This window comes from Salvia hispanica, chromosome 5, assembly GCF_023119035.1.
Source record: "Salvia hispanica cultivar TCC Black 2014 chromosome 5, UniMelb_Shisp_WGS_1.0, whole genome shotgun sequence".
In the NCBI taxonomy this organism is placed as follows: domain Eukaryota; kingdom Viridiplantae; phylum Streptophyta; class Magnoliopsida; order Lamiales; family Lamiaceae; genus Salvia; species Salvia hispanica.
This window is the reverse complement of record NC_062969.1, coordinates 30,975,623-30,997,403: the sequence shown is the minus strand read 5'-3', so window position 1 is coordinate 30,997,403 and position 21,781 is coordinate 30,975,623. Positions and strand designations below refer to the sequence as shown.

Sequence of the window (21,781 nt, the reverse complement as noted above, 5' to 3'; positions counted from 1 at the left end):
AAATATAATTTTTACATTAATGTGAGAGAGAACTTTTTTCAAAAATGGAAATGTGATATCTTTTGTGGGACAAACTGAAAATGAAAATGTGACATCTTTTATGGGACGGAAGAAATAGGATTTTAAAGCCCACCTTGTTCGCTTATAATTCTTAACTTGAAAATTCTCACTCCACTTTTAACTCGCATGCAAAGGAAAATCCTTTTAAAATTAAAATAATTAACTCATCAAAACTCAAAAAATATCTAATTAAATTAAAATACATGCGTCTTATATGGGTGTTAATTTTATTCATGGTCTTCTCCTTAGGAAGACTTCTAAATTCTCGTATTTTAAACTCGGATAAGCATCAGCTTAGGAAATATTTAGTTAACTTCATCCATAAAACAAGGATTTCCAACCCATCACTAAATGTACTCCAAACGGCCAACCCAACTCAAAAAAAAAAAAAAGGAACTGACCCATATCTGATACACCACCAACGATTAAACACATCTCAAATTAATCAAAGGCCCAATACTAAAAATAATGGTCCAAACTAAAGTATCAAGCCTAAATTAAATATTCCTATCACTAGGGTGAGCAAAAAAACTGAAAACCGAATATCTAAATCGAACTAAATCGAAATTTTGAAATTTGGTTCGATTTTTTCGGTTTTTCTATTTGGTTCGGTTTTAAAAATAAATAAAAAATTCATTTTTCGGTTCGGTTCGGTTCGATTCGGACGAAAAAAAATAATGAAAAATCGAATTATATTTTAAATATAATATTATATATATTTATTCTATTAATTTAAATATATTATATCATATATATAATATATATTCTTTTAATATATTTTATATAATATGTATTATATATATTCTATTAATTTTAATATTTCTTTTTGTATTATCTTAGTATATATAAAATAAATAAATTATATATATATATATATATATATATATATATATATATATATATATTTTTAATATAGGAGAGTGATCAATTGCTAACTAATTAGCAATCCCAAACTAAGACTAAATCTTAGCAATTAGATTAGAAGATCTGGTGGTTGAAATAATGCCACATGGATTATATTTTTAATCAAGAAAATTAATAAATAAAATTAGAGGGTATTAATGTCAATTCCCTCTCATTAAAATCATCTTAAAATTTTAAATTTGCGTAACTCTCTCGATTTAAATTATTTTTTCGCAAAAAATATATCAAATTAAAGATAATTTTATAAGGATTCCAACGAGATCTCAATTGCATATGTTTCGACGACGTTCGGATGATGAAATTTGATATTTTTTATTTTAGTTTTCGTAAATGTTGATAACTAGATTTTTATTAACAAATATATCAAAAAATCTCAATAAAACCATGTAAAAATCTCAATAAATATATGTTGATATTTTCTTGTACTAGTGTTGATATTCTTATGTCATATTGTTGATATTTGTAATACACTATGTTGATATAAAAAAACATTCACGAAAATTATCATATGATAACATAATGAAGATATTACCCTTTTGTTGATATTTTGTCTACTATTTATTGAGATTTGTAAGATTTAATCTCATTCACTCATTTTAAAATCTATGGGTGGAGATTTGTTCTTGATTTTGGATTAGCGTGCTATAAGCATTAGAATATGACCCAATTAATATATACTCCATATTTTTTCGGTTTTTCGGTTTTTTATTGAAAATTTCGGTTTTCGGTTTAATTCGGTTGTTTTAGTTTAGGTTTTCGATTTCCGATTTTTCGTTTTTTCAGTTCGGTTTTGATTTTCAAGGAAATTCGGTTTTCGGGTTCGGTTTGAGCAATAAACCGAATCGAAACCCAAATGCACACCCCTACCCATCACCATCATCTTGTGGAGTACCAAATCAATCTCGCCCAATTTCCTCAAAAACAGAAATCAAAATCCCCAAAACAATCTTCTTCCTAAGAGCGTCCACAATAGCGGACGAACGCACACCCTAGCGACCGGCTAGAGGCTCGGGTGTCGCGTTCGTCCGCTATTGCAGTCGGCGAACGCAGGTAGGACGAGGGTTAGTCCGCGGTGGGGTGGCGTTAGCTGATCGTCCGCTATTGTGCTGACACGTTGTAATCCTCCCTCCCTATTTTGTTATTCAAGTTATTACATATAATTGGGAACTGATGGTGGGTTTTATTCAAATATGCCGCGTTGATTATAGTTATTGTTCTGTTATGTATGCTGAAACTTCAATGGATATGATGAGCAAAGAATTTACCTGAAAAGAGTGATTGATACTACTGTTGGAGTGAAGATTGGATCATGTTTAGTTGCTGCTGGCCGAATATGGATTGGAAGGAGTATGCATATGAATCCCTCTTCTCTCCTGCTCTCTACTTTCTCGGATTTTGGACTGGGAAATTAGGGTAATAGTCGTATAATAAGAATGAGAGAATGAATTTTGGAAATTGTTTCTGATTGATATACTTTTGATAGGAGTTATTTTTGGAACAAGATTTGTAAATTGATCTGTAACGTAATCTGGCGCCGAGGAGACTTTGGGCTCACGAAAACTATTCCAACTATTTATTTTATGTAAATTGTTTAGCCCAATTCTTGTATTTCACTTAATAGGACTTTAACTATTTTATTTATTTATGGTAATTGAGTTGATTCAATAATCTTTGAGTATAACGATCATCGTATTACATTTTGTGACCTTGACAAAACGAATTCGAACATCGCGCACGGAAATAATTAGTGTCTTGGTGTTATTCCAAGCACTCTATAAGAATCTCCCAATCAATCGCGTTTAGGATTCACCACAAGGTCATTCGCATAGTAAATCCAAGTAATTAAATTTGTGATATAAAAAAAAGAGTTGCATTATCCACAAATCCACTCTTAAAGACTGAACCATCGAACCATACCAAATTAGGGTTTTTAGATCTAATTTTTTATGGATGAGATACACAAATTTATAAATTATTTTCGCCTTCATCACGAGCCTATTTTAATTCATCCGAAGGTAAATAAGTCATACTAACATGTTACGAAGATTTAACTTCATTCCAGAATATATTACTTCATTCCTGAAGGTTTTTACTTCATTCCAATAGGATTATTACTTCATTTCAGTACGTAAATGCGGTTTCGCCGTCGCGTGCCATTCTTCTCTCTACAATATCTATCACCACCTCCACGGCGATGATATGGTTTAATAAACACATGGAATAATATAATAAATTATTGGAATGAAGTATGTATAGAAGCATTTGAAATCCTACTAGAATGAAGTAAAAATCTTATCCAATGAAGTAATAATGATTCTGAATGAAGTACTAAACCAACTTGAATAAATTGCATTTTAAAATGTTAATCAAGTAAAAACCCAAGTCAATGAATTTGAATGAAGCATATGGTGAATCGTTTCAAAACCTACTAGAAGCAAGTAAAAACATGTTGTAGTTTCAAGGTATTACGTACAGAATGAAGTAATAAACCTATACAATAAAGTAAAATGGGCTTGTAATGAAGCAGAAAAAATTTACACAGCAACACATCTCATCAAAAACACTAGATCTAATGGCCCAGATTTGGTCTCTAGTTCGGTCTTTAAGAAGGGTTCGACATTGATCACAACTCATAAAAAAAAAGCATTAATATTATGCATTAATTCCACATGCCTCATTTATTTCACTGACTTCACGACATTTTAAACAAATAGATTTCATATGGTTAGAGTTCGAAAAGCAAGCGCGTTACAAAAAGGGTGGTGATTGGGAAATTTGAAAGTGTGTAAACCCTATTCTTAACATCATCATGGTGAGACACCACAATATCCACATTGCTTTCTACTATTGATTGCAATAAATTGAGAAAGGACTCATTTCTTTTCATTGGCAATCCCAGAGGCAACTCGTTTATATCCTACTAACATCTTACTATTAGTTTTCAAGAAGTGCAAGGACTATATATAATTGGACTCATCACGTCCACTCGAAGAAGATACATGGTTTCAAAATTCTTAGCCATACACTTTGAGCTTGGGAAATTCCTTATGGGAAGAACTTGCTATATGAAATAAGTTATGAGATCGATGTATAAATGAATCGAATAAAGGTTCCCATAATGGGTGCCAACAAAAAATCTCTAGGATAAGTTAAAACCGAAAAGTTCTAGGTATCACTAGATTATATCTTTAACATGGTAGGGTCTGAAATAATTATTCACAAGGTGATTTAAAACCCACAAAATGCCTTGAGGTGCATACGGTACATCTTCATTTACCTTCTAATTAATTATATATATTTGATATGAGTCGTGTTAGGATGATAACTAGCTTAGTGTGATAACTTTGATAACTGATCAACATATTATATTAAAAATGTCAATACAATGACATAAGTATTAGGGACAGGCGCATAAATGAACATGAGTAGGGGCTAAATTTTCAAAATTTTATTTTAAAATAAATTTTCAGGTAAATTCGATTATTAAAGTGGCTTTTGTATAATAATATGTATAATATGAATAAATTTTAAACTTTATAATAGAAAAAATTTAAAATTTGGATTCATTTTGGGCTAAAGCTTCTCCCCTTTGCATGTAGGTCCGTGTAGATCCGTCCATGAGTATATCAACACAGATTTAGACCGATATATTTTATTTTTTAATATAAATGTCAATCTAAATTTATGCTTAATATACTCATGTCATATAATATTCTTTATTAATTATTAAAGTTAATTACAAAGATTAGTAGTAAAATTGAAAAAAAATTGATTTAATATAACGGTGACTTATTCGAGTTGTTAAGGTTCGTTGTCATGACTACTTCTACTAAACATGTATTTCCAAATCCTATGTTTTCTGTTTGTTGTTTTCTTTTTGGTGATATGCATATTATTAAGAATGTCAATATAAATTTTAGCGAGGATACCTAGATGATGCTAGAATTTTGTCAATGAATATGGATGGGTATATTATTTATTAAAGAATGTTAAGTTGATCTGGTTTCACTGACATCTAATTTAATACTCCATGTAGCTTTTACTGTTATTTTAATTTATTGATACAAAATTACATATCATATTATAATGATTATATATTTAGGAATATATATGGAGATTAATGTGTTAGAATAAGAATAAATGAGAACTGGAGAATTAATATTAATCATTTGATTGGGCAGTCTAGCAGTTTTAAAACATATCATGTGCCACATTCATTTAATCTAAAATGAGTATTTTAGTCATTTAACTTTTACTATTTCAATTATAATAAAATTCCTATCATGTCATTTACGGTAAAAGTTTTTCCTTCATGTCATCTAAACCTTCGAGTAAAAATCTGGTCCGATCAAATTGTTTATCCAAGTTGGTTTCTTCGATCATAGCTCATAATCATGTTCATCTATTTCTGCATACCAACGACGGATCGACAAAACCTTAGATAATATCTTCAATAATCGATCGAATCCCCAACATTAATCTATAAAAATCAATTATCAATTAAATGGATTTTTTCATAAATAAAATCATAAATGTGTAGAATCAAGGGAGTCGGCAAAGTAGTCTGATCCGATAAAATTGGTACAACAAAATTAAGAAACCCAATGTTTTCTTAGTATTTCCTCTCTCCACTATAGTTAAATGTAATTGCATTATATTGGATCGATAGTTCAAAAGCTTAGTTGTTCCTCCACATAAAATAAAAGTTTGAAATGGTGATTAATTATTTTTCTGGTAAGTAGCTGTAACTAATTAGTAGAAAGGCAGGGACTCCATCATAATCAATCGATCATCACGGCCGGCAACCTCTTATTCCCATTTTTAATATGCAATTAGTCAATCAACACACACACACACACACGTAATTAGAGAATGCTTTATTTCAACTTCTTGCAACGCATGATAATGACATTGGAAAATATAGTACTCTATATTTTGAATTGTTTCAACATTCAACTCCTAATGGCATTGACTAATAGTTACACAATTTCTACATTTGTGATCTCTAATGTTTATATATAATGAATTTGGAAGCCACACAACTATCTAACACATAAAGCAAGCCAAATGAAGGGATCTTACCCATATTTCATTCTTGCACTCTTACAATTATTACAATCCGTTGCCAATGGTGATATCAAAACCGATACCTCTTCCCTTATTGCCTTGAAATCTCAAATAACCTCAGACCCTCATAACACCTTAATCAAAAATTGGACCACTGGATCATCTGTTTGCAGTTGGATCGGAGTTACTTGTGATTCTCAGTATAATAGGGTTACTCGGCTGAATATATCGTCCATGGGGCTTGTTGGCACCATCCCACCTAACATCGGAAATCTTTCTTTTCTTGTTTCATTAGACATGAGTGAAAACTCATTCCATGGTCCCATCCCTCCCCCCGTCTTCAATTTCTCATCGTTGGAATTTTTGTCGTTACGAAACAACAGCTTATCGAGTAGTCTGCCAAATGATATGTGCAAGAACAGTCTTCAAAAATTAAAGATACTTCGGATTTCTTACAATAACATGTATGGAGACATACCATTGAGTTTGGGGCAGTGTTCGGATTTGGAGCATATTAACTTTTACAACAACAAGTTTAGTGGAGAAATACCAAGACAAATTGGGAACATCACACTGCTTCAGTATTTAAACTTTGGTCTCAACGATTTCACTGGTATGTATTTAATTATTTGTTCGCATATTTCACGAAAAAGGTAAAAATGTTAACTAAATACAATAAATAGGATTGTTAACTTACTAACTCATCGACGCAGTGTATTAAAAATGTCAACACGATCACACTAAAATATCAACACAAATTTGTGTGAAATTTAATATAATGTGTTTACATTTTTTAAATGTCAATGTCAACACAGTGTATAAAAATATCAACTAAGTTTATGTTGATATTTTAATGTGATCGTGTTGACATTTTTAATACTGTAGCGTTATCAACTTAAGAAAGTTAGCAACAGATCACACCTCTTTATAACTATTCGAGTTTGTCTTCTGTTCAAAATTCATTTGAATACTTTTGAGGAAATTTAATCTATTAGAATTATAATTTAATTAGAACAAGGAATGGAACTATGCATTTGGATCTGCGAGAGGATGCCTCATATTTTGTTACTATAAAACTATGATAAAAAACTCCAAATTTTACAAAGTATAGAGATTGAGGTTACATTTAGTTTCTACTTTAAATTTGATACTATATAAATTTATGTTTTAGTTGTCCGTTGTAAATTTCATTTCAACAAAGACACATTTTGACAAATGTTCCTATATATTGTCGTACGTCATAATTCACGTTTTTCCCTCTCTTTATAAAATATAAATAGGTTGAAATGAACACAAACAAGATAGTTACGAGTAAAATTTTGAGTTGGATTTAATAATTTCATAACTTGAGAAAGATGCAACGAAAATAATGCAGGCAATATTCCAGAAGAGATTGGATGGCTCGTCAATTTACAAAGTTTGAGGATGAGTTCAAACAAATTCAATGGCTCTTTACCTTTAACAATTTTCAGCATGTCATCTTTACAATATGTTGACCTTGCGTCAAATGAACTAAGTGGATCATTATCAACACATATTGGAAACATAACTTCCCTTCGCAGAATAGGCCTTGAATTCAACACCTTCACTGGTACGTGTAGTTCTTTCTATAAATTGAATACTTCTTCCGTCCTTAAAATATAGATAAATTTGTGAATGGCACAAGATTAATGTGCAATTGTTAAAGTAAGAGATATGTAGATAATAGTAAGAGATAGTGAAATGAGAGTTAGTGAATTGTGGGATCCATATTAAAAATGATGTGCATGATTATTATTTATTGAAAACTCCATATTTAGATTTATCTAATTTTAGGGGACGGCTCAGAATGGTAACACTGGTCTATATTTTGGATACCGAGGGAGTATTACTTTATACTACTCCCTTCGTCCCAATAAATATGAAACATTTGGTTTCCGCCACATGATTTTATGCAAGTGTTGTTTTGTTAGTTAATGAAGAGAGAGTAAAGTGAGAGAGAGGGAAAAGTAGACAGAGTGATGTTTCCATTTTAGGAAATGTTGCATTTTTAGTGGGACAATCCAAAAAGGAAAATGTTGCATTTCTAATGGGACAGAGGGAGTATAATTTTGTGATTTGTGAACAATTTGAACTGAAACTACAAAAGATCAGGTACTAGATTGCTATTTCACAAAGGAGATGGCATTTTTTATTCGTGTGTGTCATATGTACCAACAACATGGTTAACACCAAATTAATTTAATATAATCCAAATGTGTAGTTTTACCGAGGGATACAAAAATATACATACTATAATTGATGATGATTTGAATTAAAATATGGTTTATGATAACCCTATAGGTAAAATTCCAAAAGAGATCGGTGGTCTTACAAATTTTGAGAGATTGAGCATGTGTTGCAATAAATTTAGTGGATCGGTGCCAAGAGAAATTGGGAACTTGACAGCCATGTATGGCATTTTCCTTCACAACAATGCTTTGAGTGGTATCATTCCAACCTCTTCTTTACCTCTATTTTATGGAGTTGAAAATATTACTATGTACGTCTCAAGGAAGATGAGTGGCACGAGATATTATGCAAATTAATTTTATGTGTTGAGTGAAGAATAAAATAAGAGAGATGAAATAAAATATAAATAAAAATGTTACTAGTTTTAGTTATAATTCATCTTAGATGAGACAAACTAATAATGAATGTGAGTGATCTTTAATGAGGCGAAGGGAGTACAATATAATGGGTCTAGTAAAGTATCATTCCAACCCTTTTTTCTTATACCTCTATAGGATGACTTTTGTGGAGTCACTACAACAAAACAAAGTCATTAAGGATATTTTTTAATGCATTTAAGGACGTTAATTTGTGTTTCTAAATATACCACGAAAGCTGCAAAAAGCGTCCTTATTGTTAGTATTTTAACTAAAATTAGAGGACGTAAATAAAAGCGTCCTAAAAAAATGAAGTTAATTTATCATTAATTTAAGGACACTTTCGTTTGCGTCTTTAATTGTTGTTATTTTTAAAATTTTTCCAACGCAAGTAATTTCGTCTCGATTTTTTTTAATATTTTGATAATAAGAATATACCATTTAAATTTCCATGAAAATACAATTAATAGTTAATGTTGATTATAAGGTATTATTGATTCTTTGTATTCAATGGGAATAAATTAAACTTTTAAGAGGTGATATTAACCTTGCAGGTCATATTCCAAAAGAGATAGGTAATCTTGTTAATTTAGTGGAGCTGCAGTTGGAAGCCAACCATCTTATCAACGGATCATTACCAAAAGAAATGGGAAACATGACAGCCCTTACCTACTTATTGCTCAACGATAATTTTTTAAGTGGTATGATCTTTGATTTGTATTTTTATTTATTTTCTTGAAACATATTGAAATGTTAATAATGTGGTATTTCATGCATCTTCATATCTTTACATGTGTAAACATTTATTCATCTTCCATTTTAAATTATATTTATTAGTATATATTATCTCAGGTAGTATCCCAAAAGAATTATTTCTTCTTAAAAGTCTAGTGCAAATGAACATCGGAAGCAACCAACTTAGTGGATCGTTGCCGGAAGAAATTGGTAACACAACCATTCAAGATTTGTGGCTTCACTTCAATAATTTAAGTGGTATATATTTATTTCTCCCTCACTTCAAATGAAGTTAATATTTTATATACCAAGTCAAATTTATAGTGGTGGCAAAAACTAAAAAAGTATCAAAATTTGTACAAATTTATAGTAATATGGGTCACTAATTAATACATTTTCAGGCCCAGTACCTTCCACTTTCATAAATCAATCAGGCCTTATTAATCTAGCACTACAATCCAACAACTTAAGTGGAGAGATTCCTTCATCCATTTGCAACTTGAGATCCCTAAGAATCCTATATCTATCAAACAACAGTTTGGAAGGATCACTTCCAAATTGTTTGGGAAACTTGAGCACTTCTTTGGCAATCCTCCATTTGAATGACAACAAATTCAGTGGCTTCATTCCTTCCACATTCACTAAAGGATGCAACCTTCTCTTTCTCACTCTAAAAGGTAACAAAGTGGAAGGAACATTGCCTCAATCTCTACTCAACTGTGAAGCACTGCAGGTTGTTGATATTGGTGGTAACGAAGTACGAGGCTCGTTTCCCTTTTGGCTGGAAACACACCCTCAACTTCGTGTCCTTGTCTTGCGGTCTAACAGATTCGATGGTACCATGATCGATGTTTCAAGTACGATAGAACGCCCGTTTCCTAAGCTGCAAGTTTTGGATATATCTTATAATGATTTTTCTGGATCTTTACCTGATAGATATTTCAAGAATTTTCAAGGGATGGTTAATGCTAAGGATGGTAATAGGTCAAATGACAAAGTATTTATAGAGTTGACTCTTACTATAAAGGGTTTGGATTTGCCGGTGCAAAGATTGTTGACAACCTTTACTACTATTGACTTATCTTCGAATAGATTCACTGGGAATATTCCACCTTCTCTAGGAAATCTTAATTCTCTTAGATACTTGAATTTGTCTCACAATAGCATCACCGGGCGCATACCCTCACGTCTCGGAAATATAAGTATTCTTGAGTCGTTGGACTTGTCTTCGAATAGATTGGAGGGAGGGATCCCGAGTGAGTTAACTAGGTTGACATTTTTGGCAAAGTTGAACCTATCGATGAATAATTTGGTGGGGCAGATTCCAAATTCAAATCAGTTTTCTACATTTGGGAATGAGTCGTATGTGGGAAATGTAGGATTGTGTGGACTTCCACTGATGAAGAAATGTGAAATGATGGATGAACAACCACAAGAAGAAGAAGAAGATGATGATGATGATGGATCTAGTTTTGTGAGTGGATTTGGGTGGCAAGCAGTTGTTTTAGGTTATGTATGTGGGTTTATTATTGGAGTGTTTATGGGGTATCTTATTTTTCGGTATGAAAGGCCAACATGGTTGGTAGAGCTTATTTTTAATAGAAGCAATTGAGGTAGTGTGTGAAATCAATATATATTTCATATGTATAATACACCTTAATTCTATTGTTTTGTAGCTTAATTTGAATCCAAGTCGTTTTGATCTCGTTAGTTTCTTTATATTTGATGGTAGATCTAACACAATATCTTTGTCATAAGGTGGATTAGTTATTTCCTATTACTTTTGTTTTTTTTGTTGTATTGAAATCTGATGTATTTTATGTATAGACATTCTTACTGTTAAGATTAGTTCTATAAGATTTGATTGGTAGTGCATATGAGCCCAATATAACTTAATTATCTGGCTTAACAAACGTTTGGTAGCATTGTTATTTTAACGTGGTGGTAGTGTTTATACAATTCCATCACCTCCCTAAATTTGATACTGAATGGCCTTTTCACATCGATGGTATTATGACTTTTGTTCAGGTCTGGTTTATCATGTTTTCTTGTGATTTTTATTACCGAGTACAATGCAGCATCAATAGGTAAGACCCCATCATTCTTCAGTATTTGTTTATTTACTTTGGTATTCATTTTTATTTCAAGTATCTTTCTGGTAAGATCCTTATTTTTCTCTAGTTGTACATTAAAACACGTGTAGTTTTAAAAGTCTTTATACTTTTAGGATGAAAGGAGTATCAAATAGTTAAATTTGAAAATATTTTAGAGTGACCTACCTTTACTGTACCTTAATTTGCCATAATAATAAACGCCTAGTCTTTAAAAATATCTCTACACATCACTAGACTTTGATGTAAATATCATTGGAAGGAATTTTGCATTTTTAAAACTTTTTTTTGTCCAGAATATCATCTATATTAAATGGCATTTTAGTATTTTTTTTGCAAACTAACATTTTGATATTATGTCAAATTTTAGTTATCAAAAATATATTTTTGAAATAGATTTTACACAACATATATTAAAATTATTTTATTCAAAACAACAATAAAGAATAAATAAACTTGTTTCTCCCTAAATTTGTTTTAGTGAATTATAAGTTAAACTCTGAACACCATATAAATTTAATATCAACAGCAAAACATATTGAAGAGCTAATTTTTAGTTATCATCGTAAGTACTTCAGACGCATAGCCAGGAGTTGAACCTGCTATAGGTTTTGTAAAAGAGCTAACTGGAGAATTTCATTGCACAGCTTCAAAAATGGAAAGCTATCATAAGAAAGAAAAGGTTGTTATGACACAAATACGAACATCTTTTGTCAAAAAAGGTTACCGTTCCCCAGTAGTTTGACCCTAAAAAAAACTTACTCCCTTCGTCCCGGCTAAGATGACACATTTCACAGGCGACACCATTTTAGGAGTTTATGGTTAATGTAGTTAATTGGAGAGATAAAGAGAAGGTGTAGGTATTAAATGGAGAGAGAAAGAGGAGAGTGGAATAAGTTGTTCGGTGTATTAATTGGAGAGATAAAGTTACAAAAATAGAAATGTGTCATCTTGGTTGGGACAAACTAAAAATGAAAGGGTGTCATCTTAGCTGGGACAAAAGAAGTATCTTTTATGGAAACAAAAATTGAGACGCAATTACTTGCGTTGGAAATTTTTTTAAAATAACCACAATTTTGGACTCAAAGATCCTAAATTAAGGACAAATTAACTTAATTATTATTTTTTATTTTTTTACTACATTTTCATTTGCATCTTCTAATTTTTGTTGGTGACCTATTTTTAAAACACAAATTAGCATCATTAATTGTATTAAAAAATGTCCTTAATGGTTTTTTGTTGTTGTAGTGTGATAACAATTTTCTCACAGTGTAACCGTTGTAACTCACTAATCAAACTACTCCCTCCCCTCCACGATTAATTGAATCATTTTGACTTGGCACGAATTTTAAGAAATATAATAGAAAGTGGATTGAAAAAAGTTAGTGGAATGTGAGTCATACTAATATATGTATGATAAGTTAGTGGAATATGAAGTCTATTATCAAAAGTAATAAAAAGTGAGGGTGTCAATTAATTATGCACAGACGAAAAAGAAAATTGTTATCCGTTAATCGTGAACTAAGGGAGAGTAAATAAAAAGCTTAATTTTCTTTTTAGGTACCTTGATAATCTGTATACAGCCCTGCCTAAATTTTAGATCATGAACTAGAAGTTATAAATTTGTACTAGTATTTATTAAATTGTAACGTTGACACTAATTATTTAATTTAATAATATAACGTTCACACTATTTATTTAACTTAATAATATAATAAACACCATTTGGTGATAGTTCTCATTGTAATAGCCCGTCATTATTTAGACAACGTGAACTATAGTATTTGAAACAGCCAACATGTCAGTAAAACTATTATCCTTTTTGAAAATGGCATTGTCAATTAAAATGAACTGATACTTATTTAACATTGTACAAGGGCACGACCGTTAGTTTTTTGACGGAACCGTCAGAGAAGGACTACTCCGACAACGATTTCATTTGTTATCGACCTGTTTTTCAAAAAATGAATGTTTTGGATCAAATTCGTATTTTGATCATATGTTTAGGACCAAATTGATCTTTACTCATAAGTACGATAGATATGTTTAAATAGGGGAACACTAGGGAGCATCTTTAATTAGAGTGCTAACGTACATCCAATCGCGTGTTGCCACATGGCACGAAAAATGCAATATTGTAAACACAAAAATGCAATACACATTTGTGAAGTTGTACATGCATTTCCGCATATTGCATTTTAGTTATAGGCAAATTGCATTTTATAATGTTAAGTTTAGCTTATTAACATAAATTGTCTACAATGCAAAATAAACTATATGTAAATGCAATCCGTCTATACATAAAATGCAAATTAAACGGTCAATATCTAAAATGCAAAATTCAACAATAAAAATGCAATCTTCCTATAACTAAAATGCAATTTGCCAAAATTCATCTATCATTTCTACAAATGTATATTTCATTTTTTGTGCCACGTGGCAGCACGTGATTAGATGTACGTTAGCACTTTAAAATTAGTTAGCATATGTATATCCCTGTTTAAATATTTATCAATCCATGTATTGAAATAACTCAATTACCGCGGAACATATCAAAATGGAAAAAAAAATTCAACTACCGCGAAATGGAGGAAGTACTTCTTAGAAACTTACTAAAAGAATTTAGAAATTGCAAAAGAGACAAAATCCAGCTTAGTAGGTAAGATCCTCTCCTCCCTTAATCCAATAAGTTAGTGGCTCAAGTCACCATGGTTCCTAAAAGAGAAATCAACATTGATCATCTTTCAAAAATAAAACAATTAAAAAGTGCAAGGCATCCCTACATACAAATGGGGGATTTGTATTTTTTTCATAACAATAATAAAATAAAACTGAAGTTGCATATTACCCCGTTAAAGAGGAGGTTGAAACAAATAACACATTCAACATGAGATGTAGAAAAAATATTAGACCATTCTGGACTCAATTTTACATACATTAGACACATTATCTTACTAGACAAAAAGCTTCATCACTATTTTTCTCAGGTCTTCTTTGACAGCAGTGGCTCCAGATGACTCGTACCGTCTCTCGAGACGGAAATCTCCCTAGTTCCTGACTCCAGCTGAGACAGAGCTGCTTCTTCTGGTGTCTTTTTCAGTAGCCTATTTAAGAGACTTGATTTCTTTTCCAGCAATGGAGATTCACTCATAGAAGAATCAGTTAAGCTTTGCACACGCTGTAGACAGACTTGGACTGCATCATGCACACGGACGAAGAACCACTCTCTGCCTATTAGATCTACCACCCCAGATTTTGTTAGTGTCAGCAGAACGCCTCGATTTGGATTGGAAACGGCTATCTGAAATATACAGGGAAACGATTTAATAAACGAATCAATCTCAATGGCCATGATATATGCTAACCTTGTTTACCTGGATGTTACGTGATCTGTATTCATGGTACAACTCTTTTAGAGCTTGAACAGCACTAGAGTCTACGTAAGTGACAGCTGAAATAAAAAGATGAAAGTCAGATGCATGATTTGTTTTCGGCTTCAAAATCAAGCCTAGTTGATGTTCGTGAGCTAACTATACACGAAGTTATCTACAAGAAAGAAGTTCAAAACTGACTCACGGGCCATCTCAAGAATGACAAAATGAATTCCAGCGACCTCAGGGCCTCGCCTCATAGGTCCATCGACTACATTCTCACATTCTCGGAGTCTAGATGGGGTAACAGGACAGCACGGTTATAATAGTAGAACACTAACATGATAAAGCAGATGAAGACAGATGAAGTCAATTTAACTTGATAAAGAAGTTCTTGTGTGACCTGTCTTTGATGTAGCTTATATTGGCAAAATATATCGGAGCATCAACACGAACAATTACAATTCCGTTGTATGTATAAGCTTCAGGGTACTGCAGGGAGTTTCTGTATACAGTCGTGCCAGGTAAACGGCCCAACACAGCTGCGAAAGAAATCATGTTTGGCTCTCAACGAATTCACCCATTAACATGATCCAAACCAAAGTTTACAGAGTAGAACTAAGAAAAGAACCTATCATAGATTAGATCAAGACATACCGATATGTGGATTGGCTGATTCATGGATGACAAAAGCAAGTGAAACACCAACCTGAGCACCAATACAGTGAAGCAATGAGAAAACTATAGGATTGACAGACTCGTACTATTATAATAGAATGAAATTCTAGATCACAAATAGGCTTGTTGAACTAAATAAGTAGTCAGCAATAAAAATACATGATAGAACTTGATAAAAAATTAGCAATAGTTCAAAAACTTGGGTATTAGCAATAGTTTCAGAATCAAATCATGAAAAAACTTAGATGCAGTGAGTATTATAGCTTCCAGAAACTGTCTGAGCATAAGAAGTATAGCCCCATCTTAACATTGAAGTTATGGATGCCATATGGATTTCATTTGACATGTACTGAACCAGAAAATTAGCTCAAATAAACGAGATTGCTAGAAATTCAAATTGAATCGATAAATTTACCAATGTTTACAATTTGATACTAAGGTAATGAGACTTAAGCCAATATTCACAACAGAAGGATAAATGAATGACTTTGTCAGTGTATTATATCTATGTCAGAGGTTTTCTAATGACCCAAATAAAATACAAAACATAAGATTGTACAGAAATTGAGATGAAGCACTTCTATTTCCTCAAAGAAAAAAAGCTTTTACTTAGCCATTTCTCTATCCTACTAATTCTTAGGAAGATCAAAATTGTCAAAATTAATCCATCCTTCAAATTTTCCTTGTTTAAGAATCTATTTCACCTACCTTTCCAGTATACGTAAAAGTTATTTTCGTGCGATGTATATATGAACACTCTTCCTCAATAACCAGGTCCCTTTCTTGAGATAATTCTTCTATGATTAAGAAAATGGGAAAACGAAATAGAGATGAAAACCACCAGAAACAGTAGCTGGGAAAAGAGTAAGATTAGAGTTGAAAGTATTCCTAGAATATCATCAATATAATGTGTACTTACACCAAGAAGGACGCCAAGCTCTATGCCAAGGAACAAGGTAAAGAAGAAAGTAATGGTCCAGAGGAGAAAGTCTCTTTTATCCACCCGCCACAAGAAAGTAGCTTCATCATAATCCACCTGAAATAATGAAGGGTACAATTATGAATTGAGTGGCAAACCTAGAGAATTTTGTGGTTGATTTTTACAGTCTCAAAGAAAGAAGGTGACAAAACATTCTACACATCGTATTCAACAGATTGATTATAGCAATGGTGATAAATGGCATGCTTTTCAGATAAAAAGATAAACCAAACAATTCTCTATGTTTCTAAAGCACAACTCACCAGTCCAATAACAGCAGAGATGACAATGGCCGCTAGACCACACTGCAAAAAGGCACAAAATGAAGGAGAGTCATTTAATATGCTGAAAGTCTAATATTAGCGAAAAAATGTGTTCGAATTAACCTGTGGAATGTACTCAAACAATGGAGTCAGGAATTGAAGCGCACAACCCATAATAATCCCCATAACTACCCCAGATAAGCCAGTTTTGGCTCCACTTTCATGATTCACAGCTGATCTGGAAAATGATCCTTGAGGAAAAGAAATTTCAGGATCCTATACAAATTGCGACAATAAACTCTAACCAAGGAACTCACCAGTTGTAGGGTAAATTGAAAAGAAAGAACCAACAATGTTCGCCACACCAAGACCAAATAACTGTGCAAGACAAATCAGAAATGGATTCATGACAATGCACACTATTTTTTATCTTGAAAGAAATATACAGTAAATATTTAATTGGAAGCAGCAAAGTAGAAACAGACCTCTTGATTGGAATCCAAGTTGTAACCATTTTTTGCTGCAAGTGCTTTAGCAATTCCCACAGACTCCTATACATTAAACTCTGTATATTCAATATCTCCTATACTTTAAAAAAACATAATGTACAAAAGAATTGAGAGTAGCAAGAGAGTTCTCTTACCAAAATAGCCACACCAGTAATGAGAACTGCTGTAGAAATCAAAGATTTAGCATACTCAAATTTCTTTGGAATGGAAAATTCTGGTAGGCCCTGTGGTATTTCACCTACCTAGGAATGGCCAAATAAATAAAACAGATAAATATGCTTCACTGAAATTCAAAGGAGTGATTTTGATTTGCAACTTGGTTATTTAAGCAGTTCCCACCAAAGATATTGAAGGTGGATGAAATACATGCACAATAACTGTGCCCAGAACCACCGCTGTAAGGGGACCAGAAGCCCGCAAAAAACGCAACGATTTCCTCGTTTTTCCCTGTCATTACAACAAAGTTAGTTCAAATAGGTATGTTCCAGTAAAGTGAATACATGATTGAAGAAACAGAATCATACCAAGTGCTTCATGATCAGAAGAACTGCCAATGTAATGGAACCCATGAGAAAAGGTTGCCACAAGAACTACAGAGGAAAGGAAAAACAAGAAATCAATAATAACATATACCAAACATGAAACATAAACAGAAGCCAAGGAACATAATTTTGAACTGGAATAAGAAAAGAGTTTATTAAAAGATATCGATGAACCTTGACGAAAAGAATAAGAAGAAGAGGGTATACAATGTCTTTTCATCAAGGAAAGAATTTTCAGAAATAAAGGAAAGGAGAAGGAACATAAGAGGAAATTATAGTATAACTTAGAGCCAGACATCAGACATCAAGGGTGGCCTATGCATATATACTCTAACATTGGTGACTTCATTTAATCTCATTTTGTGTGGCATATATGTGCACATATGAATGAGAATGGAGACCAAATTCATCTCTACAACACAAAAACTCATAGACATACACCGTGGGCTGTGAACCATGACAATTTAAAGCATAAATGTACCTGATCTGCCCCTGCAATAATGCTCTTCACCAGGGGAATAATCTCGCTGCTTCGGACAACACTGTATCCCAAGAAATCTTTTGCCTGAGACAATGCAATTATAATGGCTGAGGCTGTAGTAAAACCAGAAATCACGGAATGGCTGATGAAACGAAGAAGCCATCCAAGCCTGGATATAATGAAAAGCAATATAAAAACCTTTTTGTATTGAGAACTGCACAAAAGAATTAAAATAGCAATGCAAGTCAAAGAAATGTATTCAAATAGCAATGAAAATGAAAATTCAAGGTTACAAAGCATAGATTTGATGGTACACCAGTGGTGTAACAAGTTTGGTGGTCAATTTGTGTCAAGTTATTCAAGAAATGACTTGCAAAATGGAACAAATAATGTCAGAACTCTTGCTGAATGGTATATGATGATAACTGAAAAACCTTTCTTTGCCAACCTATCCATGAATCAGCTTATTTTATGTCTAAATTTAGAAAAACTGTGAAGCTCTATTGTGATATCTGCTACGTTGAATGAAGAATTTAAATAACGAACAATTTTTTAATGAATGTGAATACGTGGAAACTGGAGAAGCAAATTTGCGTGTTTGTGCTAAGGGATATAAATTGATTTAATGCATAGAGTTCCAACAAATTGATGTGCAAATTTCAGGAACAAACCAAAGAAGAAAAGAACTAAGGTATTTGCACCTTAAAAGCCCCATGATGCATTCAAAAATTCCGACCATAAGTGCTAACAGTATTGCAAGCTCCGTGTACAATGGCTCGTCTGGGTTGACTATGCTCCCCAACACATTAGACACCAGGAGGGACGTCAGTGCAACAGGACCAATGGCAAGCTGGCGAGACGACCCAAAAATGGCATACACAAATATAGGCACAAAACCAGAGTCTGAACAAACACGAATCAAGATCAGCCACTCGGCATATACACATCATTGAATAGAACAAGTCGTCGACACAATCAAGCTAACAAAACAAAGAAAAAAACATCAATAACTTGCAAGCACCATCAACTAATATGATTGATTGCATTATTGCATCGTCTTGAAAACCAAAATACTGCATTTATTGTACAGAAAATACTAATTTTTCGGTACGGTATGATACTTTGTCGTGATGTAGTTTTCGGTATCAAAACTTATAAACCTAATTTTTGATATATCGGATTGAGGTATACCGAAAATTCGGTATGATATTTTGTCGAACTGCAGTTATCTGTATGGTATGCGGTACGGCGTTCTTGATATAGTTCACCGAGCACAGCAAAAGGAGTAATGGCAAAAAATAAAGTAAACAAACTTACAAAGTCCATATATAGGGTGAAGGCCAGCTAGCTTTGCATAAGACATGGACTGGATATTATTGCACATCAAAAACAACAATTAATATCAATAAAAATCACAACAAATTAACAGAAACTGCACATGGATGAATATGAATCAATGAAATTGGTCCCTCAGCGCACCTGAGGAACGAGCATGACACCGACGGTGACGCCGGCCATGAGGTCGGGCTGCAGATATTCGCGCCATTTGTATCTGCTAATCCAACGGTAGCACGGCAGGAACAGCTCAATCCACTCCGTCCAACTCATCCGCTTCATCTCCTCTCTCCATTTCCGGAGATACGAAGGCGGCGGCGCTGCGGCGGAGGTGGAGGTGGTGGGATGCTGCAGCTGGATGATTTTGACGGGGCGGCTGGCGTGGGAGGAGAGGTCCATGGGATGGCGCGTACGTGGAGTTTGAAGTCACTGACAAATTTGGTCGTGATTGGAGCAATTAGTTTTCATATTTCTGGGTTTATATCACATTTAATAACGACACAAATATCTCTAATTCATCAAACAAAAATTTAAATTCAAATACTCTCTATCCACATTGATCGACACCAATTTCATTTTTTAGTCAGTCTATCCCTGATTAATTGATAATTTTACACCATTTTTTTTTAGTAATACATTTTATATTTCATTAACTCATTATACTCATATTCTATTATATAAAATTATTTCCACCGTTCCATAAATTTTGTCAATTTTTTTTTATTTTTATCCGCCCCACAAATTTTTTATCACATTTAATTTTTTATCATTTTTTATAATGGACTTCCTATTCCACTAACTCATTTCAACTCACATTTTATTAAAAAACTAATATATAATAATCAAGCATTTGTGACTATGTGAGATAATTTTTACATGAAATTTATTTTATTTATGCCTTCTAGTTTCTATAATGAAGATGTGAATGTCCGTATCTCGAACTCCATTTCATAATTTTTACATGAAATTTATTTTATTTATGCCTTCTAGTTTCTATAATGAAGATGTGAATGTCCGTGTATTTCGAACTCCATTTCATTACATTCCACATTCTTAGCAACTTTTTGCATATGTCAATGAATAGAATGCGATGTGACAGAATTAGAATATTCAGAATAAACTAATTGGATCCTATTAGTAGTACATATTAGTAGGATCATTCTCTCCTAACACTATAGTACGATTTACCTACTAAATTCATTTATCAAAAGAAATCAACTAAGTATACTAGTACGACAAAACTAATGGATGCCTAAAATAGAACACTGCATCTATAATGTATGTGGACTCTATCACGACCCAATTCACTGAGATGTGACACTTGATATAATATTCTCCAACGATTTTGGCCAGCTTACTAAAATACAACATTTTATTCATTCAATTTCACATGTTACTCCCTCTTAGTCCATGAATAATTGTTTCACATCTTTTATGATTTTCTATACTAGATCACATATTCTATATTAAAATTAATTTATAAAAATAGATATTTTATTAATTTTAAAACACTTGTTATTATATTTCTTACTCCCTCCATCCCAAGATAAGTGACCTACTTCTTTTGGGCACGGAATTTAAGGAATGGTATTTAAATAAGTTAAAGTGGAGAGAGTAAAGTATGAGAGAGGAAAAAGTAGAGGAGAGAAGAGAGAATAAAGTAGGTAGAGAATAAAGTAAGAGAGATGACTTTTTGCTAAAAATGGAAATAGGTCACTTATAGTGGGACACCCCAAAGACAATTTCGTGTTTGTATTGGGTTTTCCTAGATCTATTCAAAAGTTATTTATTGATTATCTAAGATCCGCCCACACGGATGGATGATCAAGGACAAGGGAATAGTACGGAAGATTCGTGGTCGATAAACCAAGGATCTCCGGGTGGTGCAGCTAGCAACGTCAATCCAATGATGGATCAAGAGGTAACAATCGAATCTACATCGAATATGCATGATTATGTGTTTATTTGATGTTATATCTATAGATCTATGTTTATTGCATAAAATTGGAGTCGAATGCATAATCACCTAAATAGATCCATTAAGGACCTGTTTGTTTCCGTGTCTTCCGCTGCGGTAGTCCCAACATTTATAACTTTAT

The 21,781-nt window shown here is 32.7% G+C and overlaps 2 protein-coding genes across 2 annotated transcripts; one reads left to right on the top strand and one right to left on the bottom strand.

Moving 5' to 3' along the window:
- The first annotated feature begins 6,285 nt into the window (after window positions 1-6,285).
- LOC125189829 (receptor-like protein 7) lies at window positions 6,286-11,025 on the top strand. Its single transcript, XM_048087058.1, has 2 exons — window positions 6,286-6,664; window positions 9,815-11,025. Exons 1-2 carry the CDS (start codon window positions 6,286-6,288, stop codon window positions 11,023-11,025), a joined length of 1,590 nt encoding a protein of 529 aa, XP_047943015.1.
- Window positions 11,026-14,308: 3,283 nt separating this feature from the next.
- LOC125190301 (probable sulfate transporter 4.2) lies at window positions 14,309-20,125 on the bottom strand. Its single transcript, XM_048087572.1, has 17 exons — window positions 19,827-20,125; window positions 19,665-19,713; window positions 19,049-19,250; window positions 18,348-18,516; window positions 17,849-17,914; window positions 17,664-17,771; window positions 17,459-17,566; window positions 17,301-17,366; window positions 17,133-17,193; window positions 16,939-17,066; window positions 16,816-16,857; window positions 16,493-16,609; window positions 15,553-15,604; window positions 15,299-15,437; window positions 15,101-15,189; window positions 14,899-14,975; window positions 14,309-14,825 (listed from the first exon to the last, which is right to left on the bottom strand). The coding sequence occupies exons 1-17, from the start codon at window positions 20,079-20,081 to the stop codon at window positions 14,508-14,510; spliced, it is 2,046 nt and encodes a 681-aa protein (XP_047943529.1). The 5' UTR covers window positions 20,082-20,125; the 3' UTR covers window positions 14,309-14,507.
- Between the last annotated feature and the right edge of the window lie 1,656 nt (window positions 20,126-21,781).

Excerpts from the sequence above, each read along its gene's own strand:
- LOC125189829 (XM_048087058.1), top strand. The coding sequence starts at position 6,286 with ATGGGGCTTGTTGGCACCATCCCACCTAACATCGGAAATCTTTCTTTT. Across the intron at positions 6,665-9,814 it reads TGGTCTCAACGATTTCACTG|GCCCAGTACCTTCCACTTTC; the intron begins GTATGTATTTAA and ends ATACATTTTCAG.
- LOC125190301 (XM_048087572.1), bottom strand. The coding sequence starts at position 20,081 with ATGGACCTCTCCTCCCACGCCAGCCGCCCCGTCAAAATCATCCAGCTG. Across the intron at positions 15,438-15,552 it reads ATCAGCCAATCCACATATCG|CTGTGTTGGGCCGTTTACCT; the intron begins GTATGTCTTGAT and ends TTTCTTTCGCAG. Across the intron at positions 15,190-15,298 it reads ATAAGCTACATCAAAGACAG|ACTCCGAGAATGTGAGAATG; the intron begins GTCACACAAGAA and ends TACCCCATCTAG.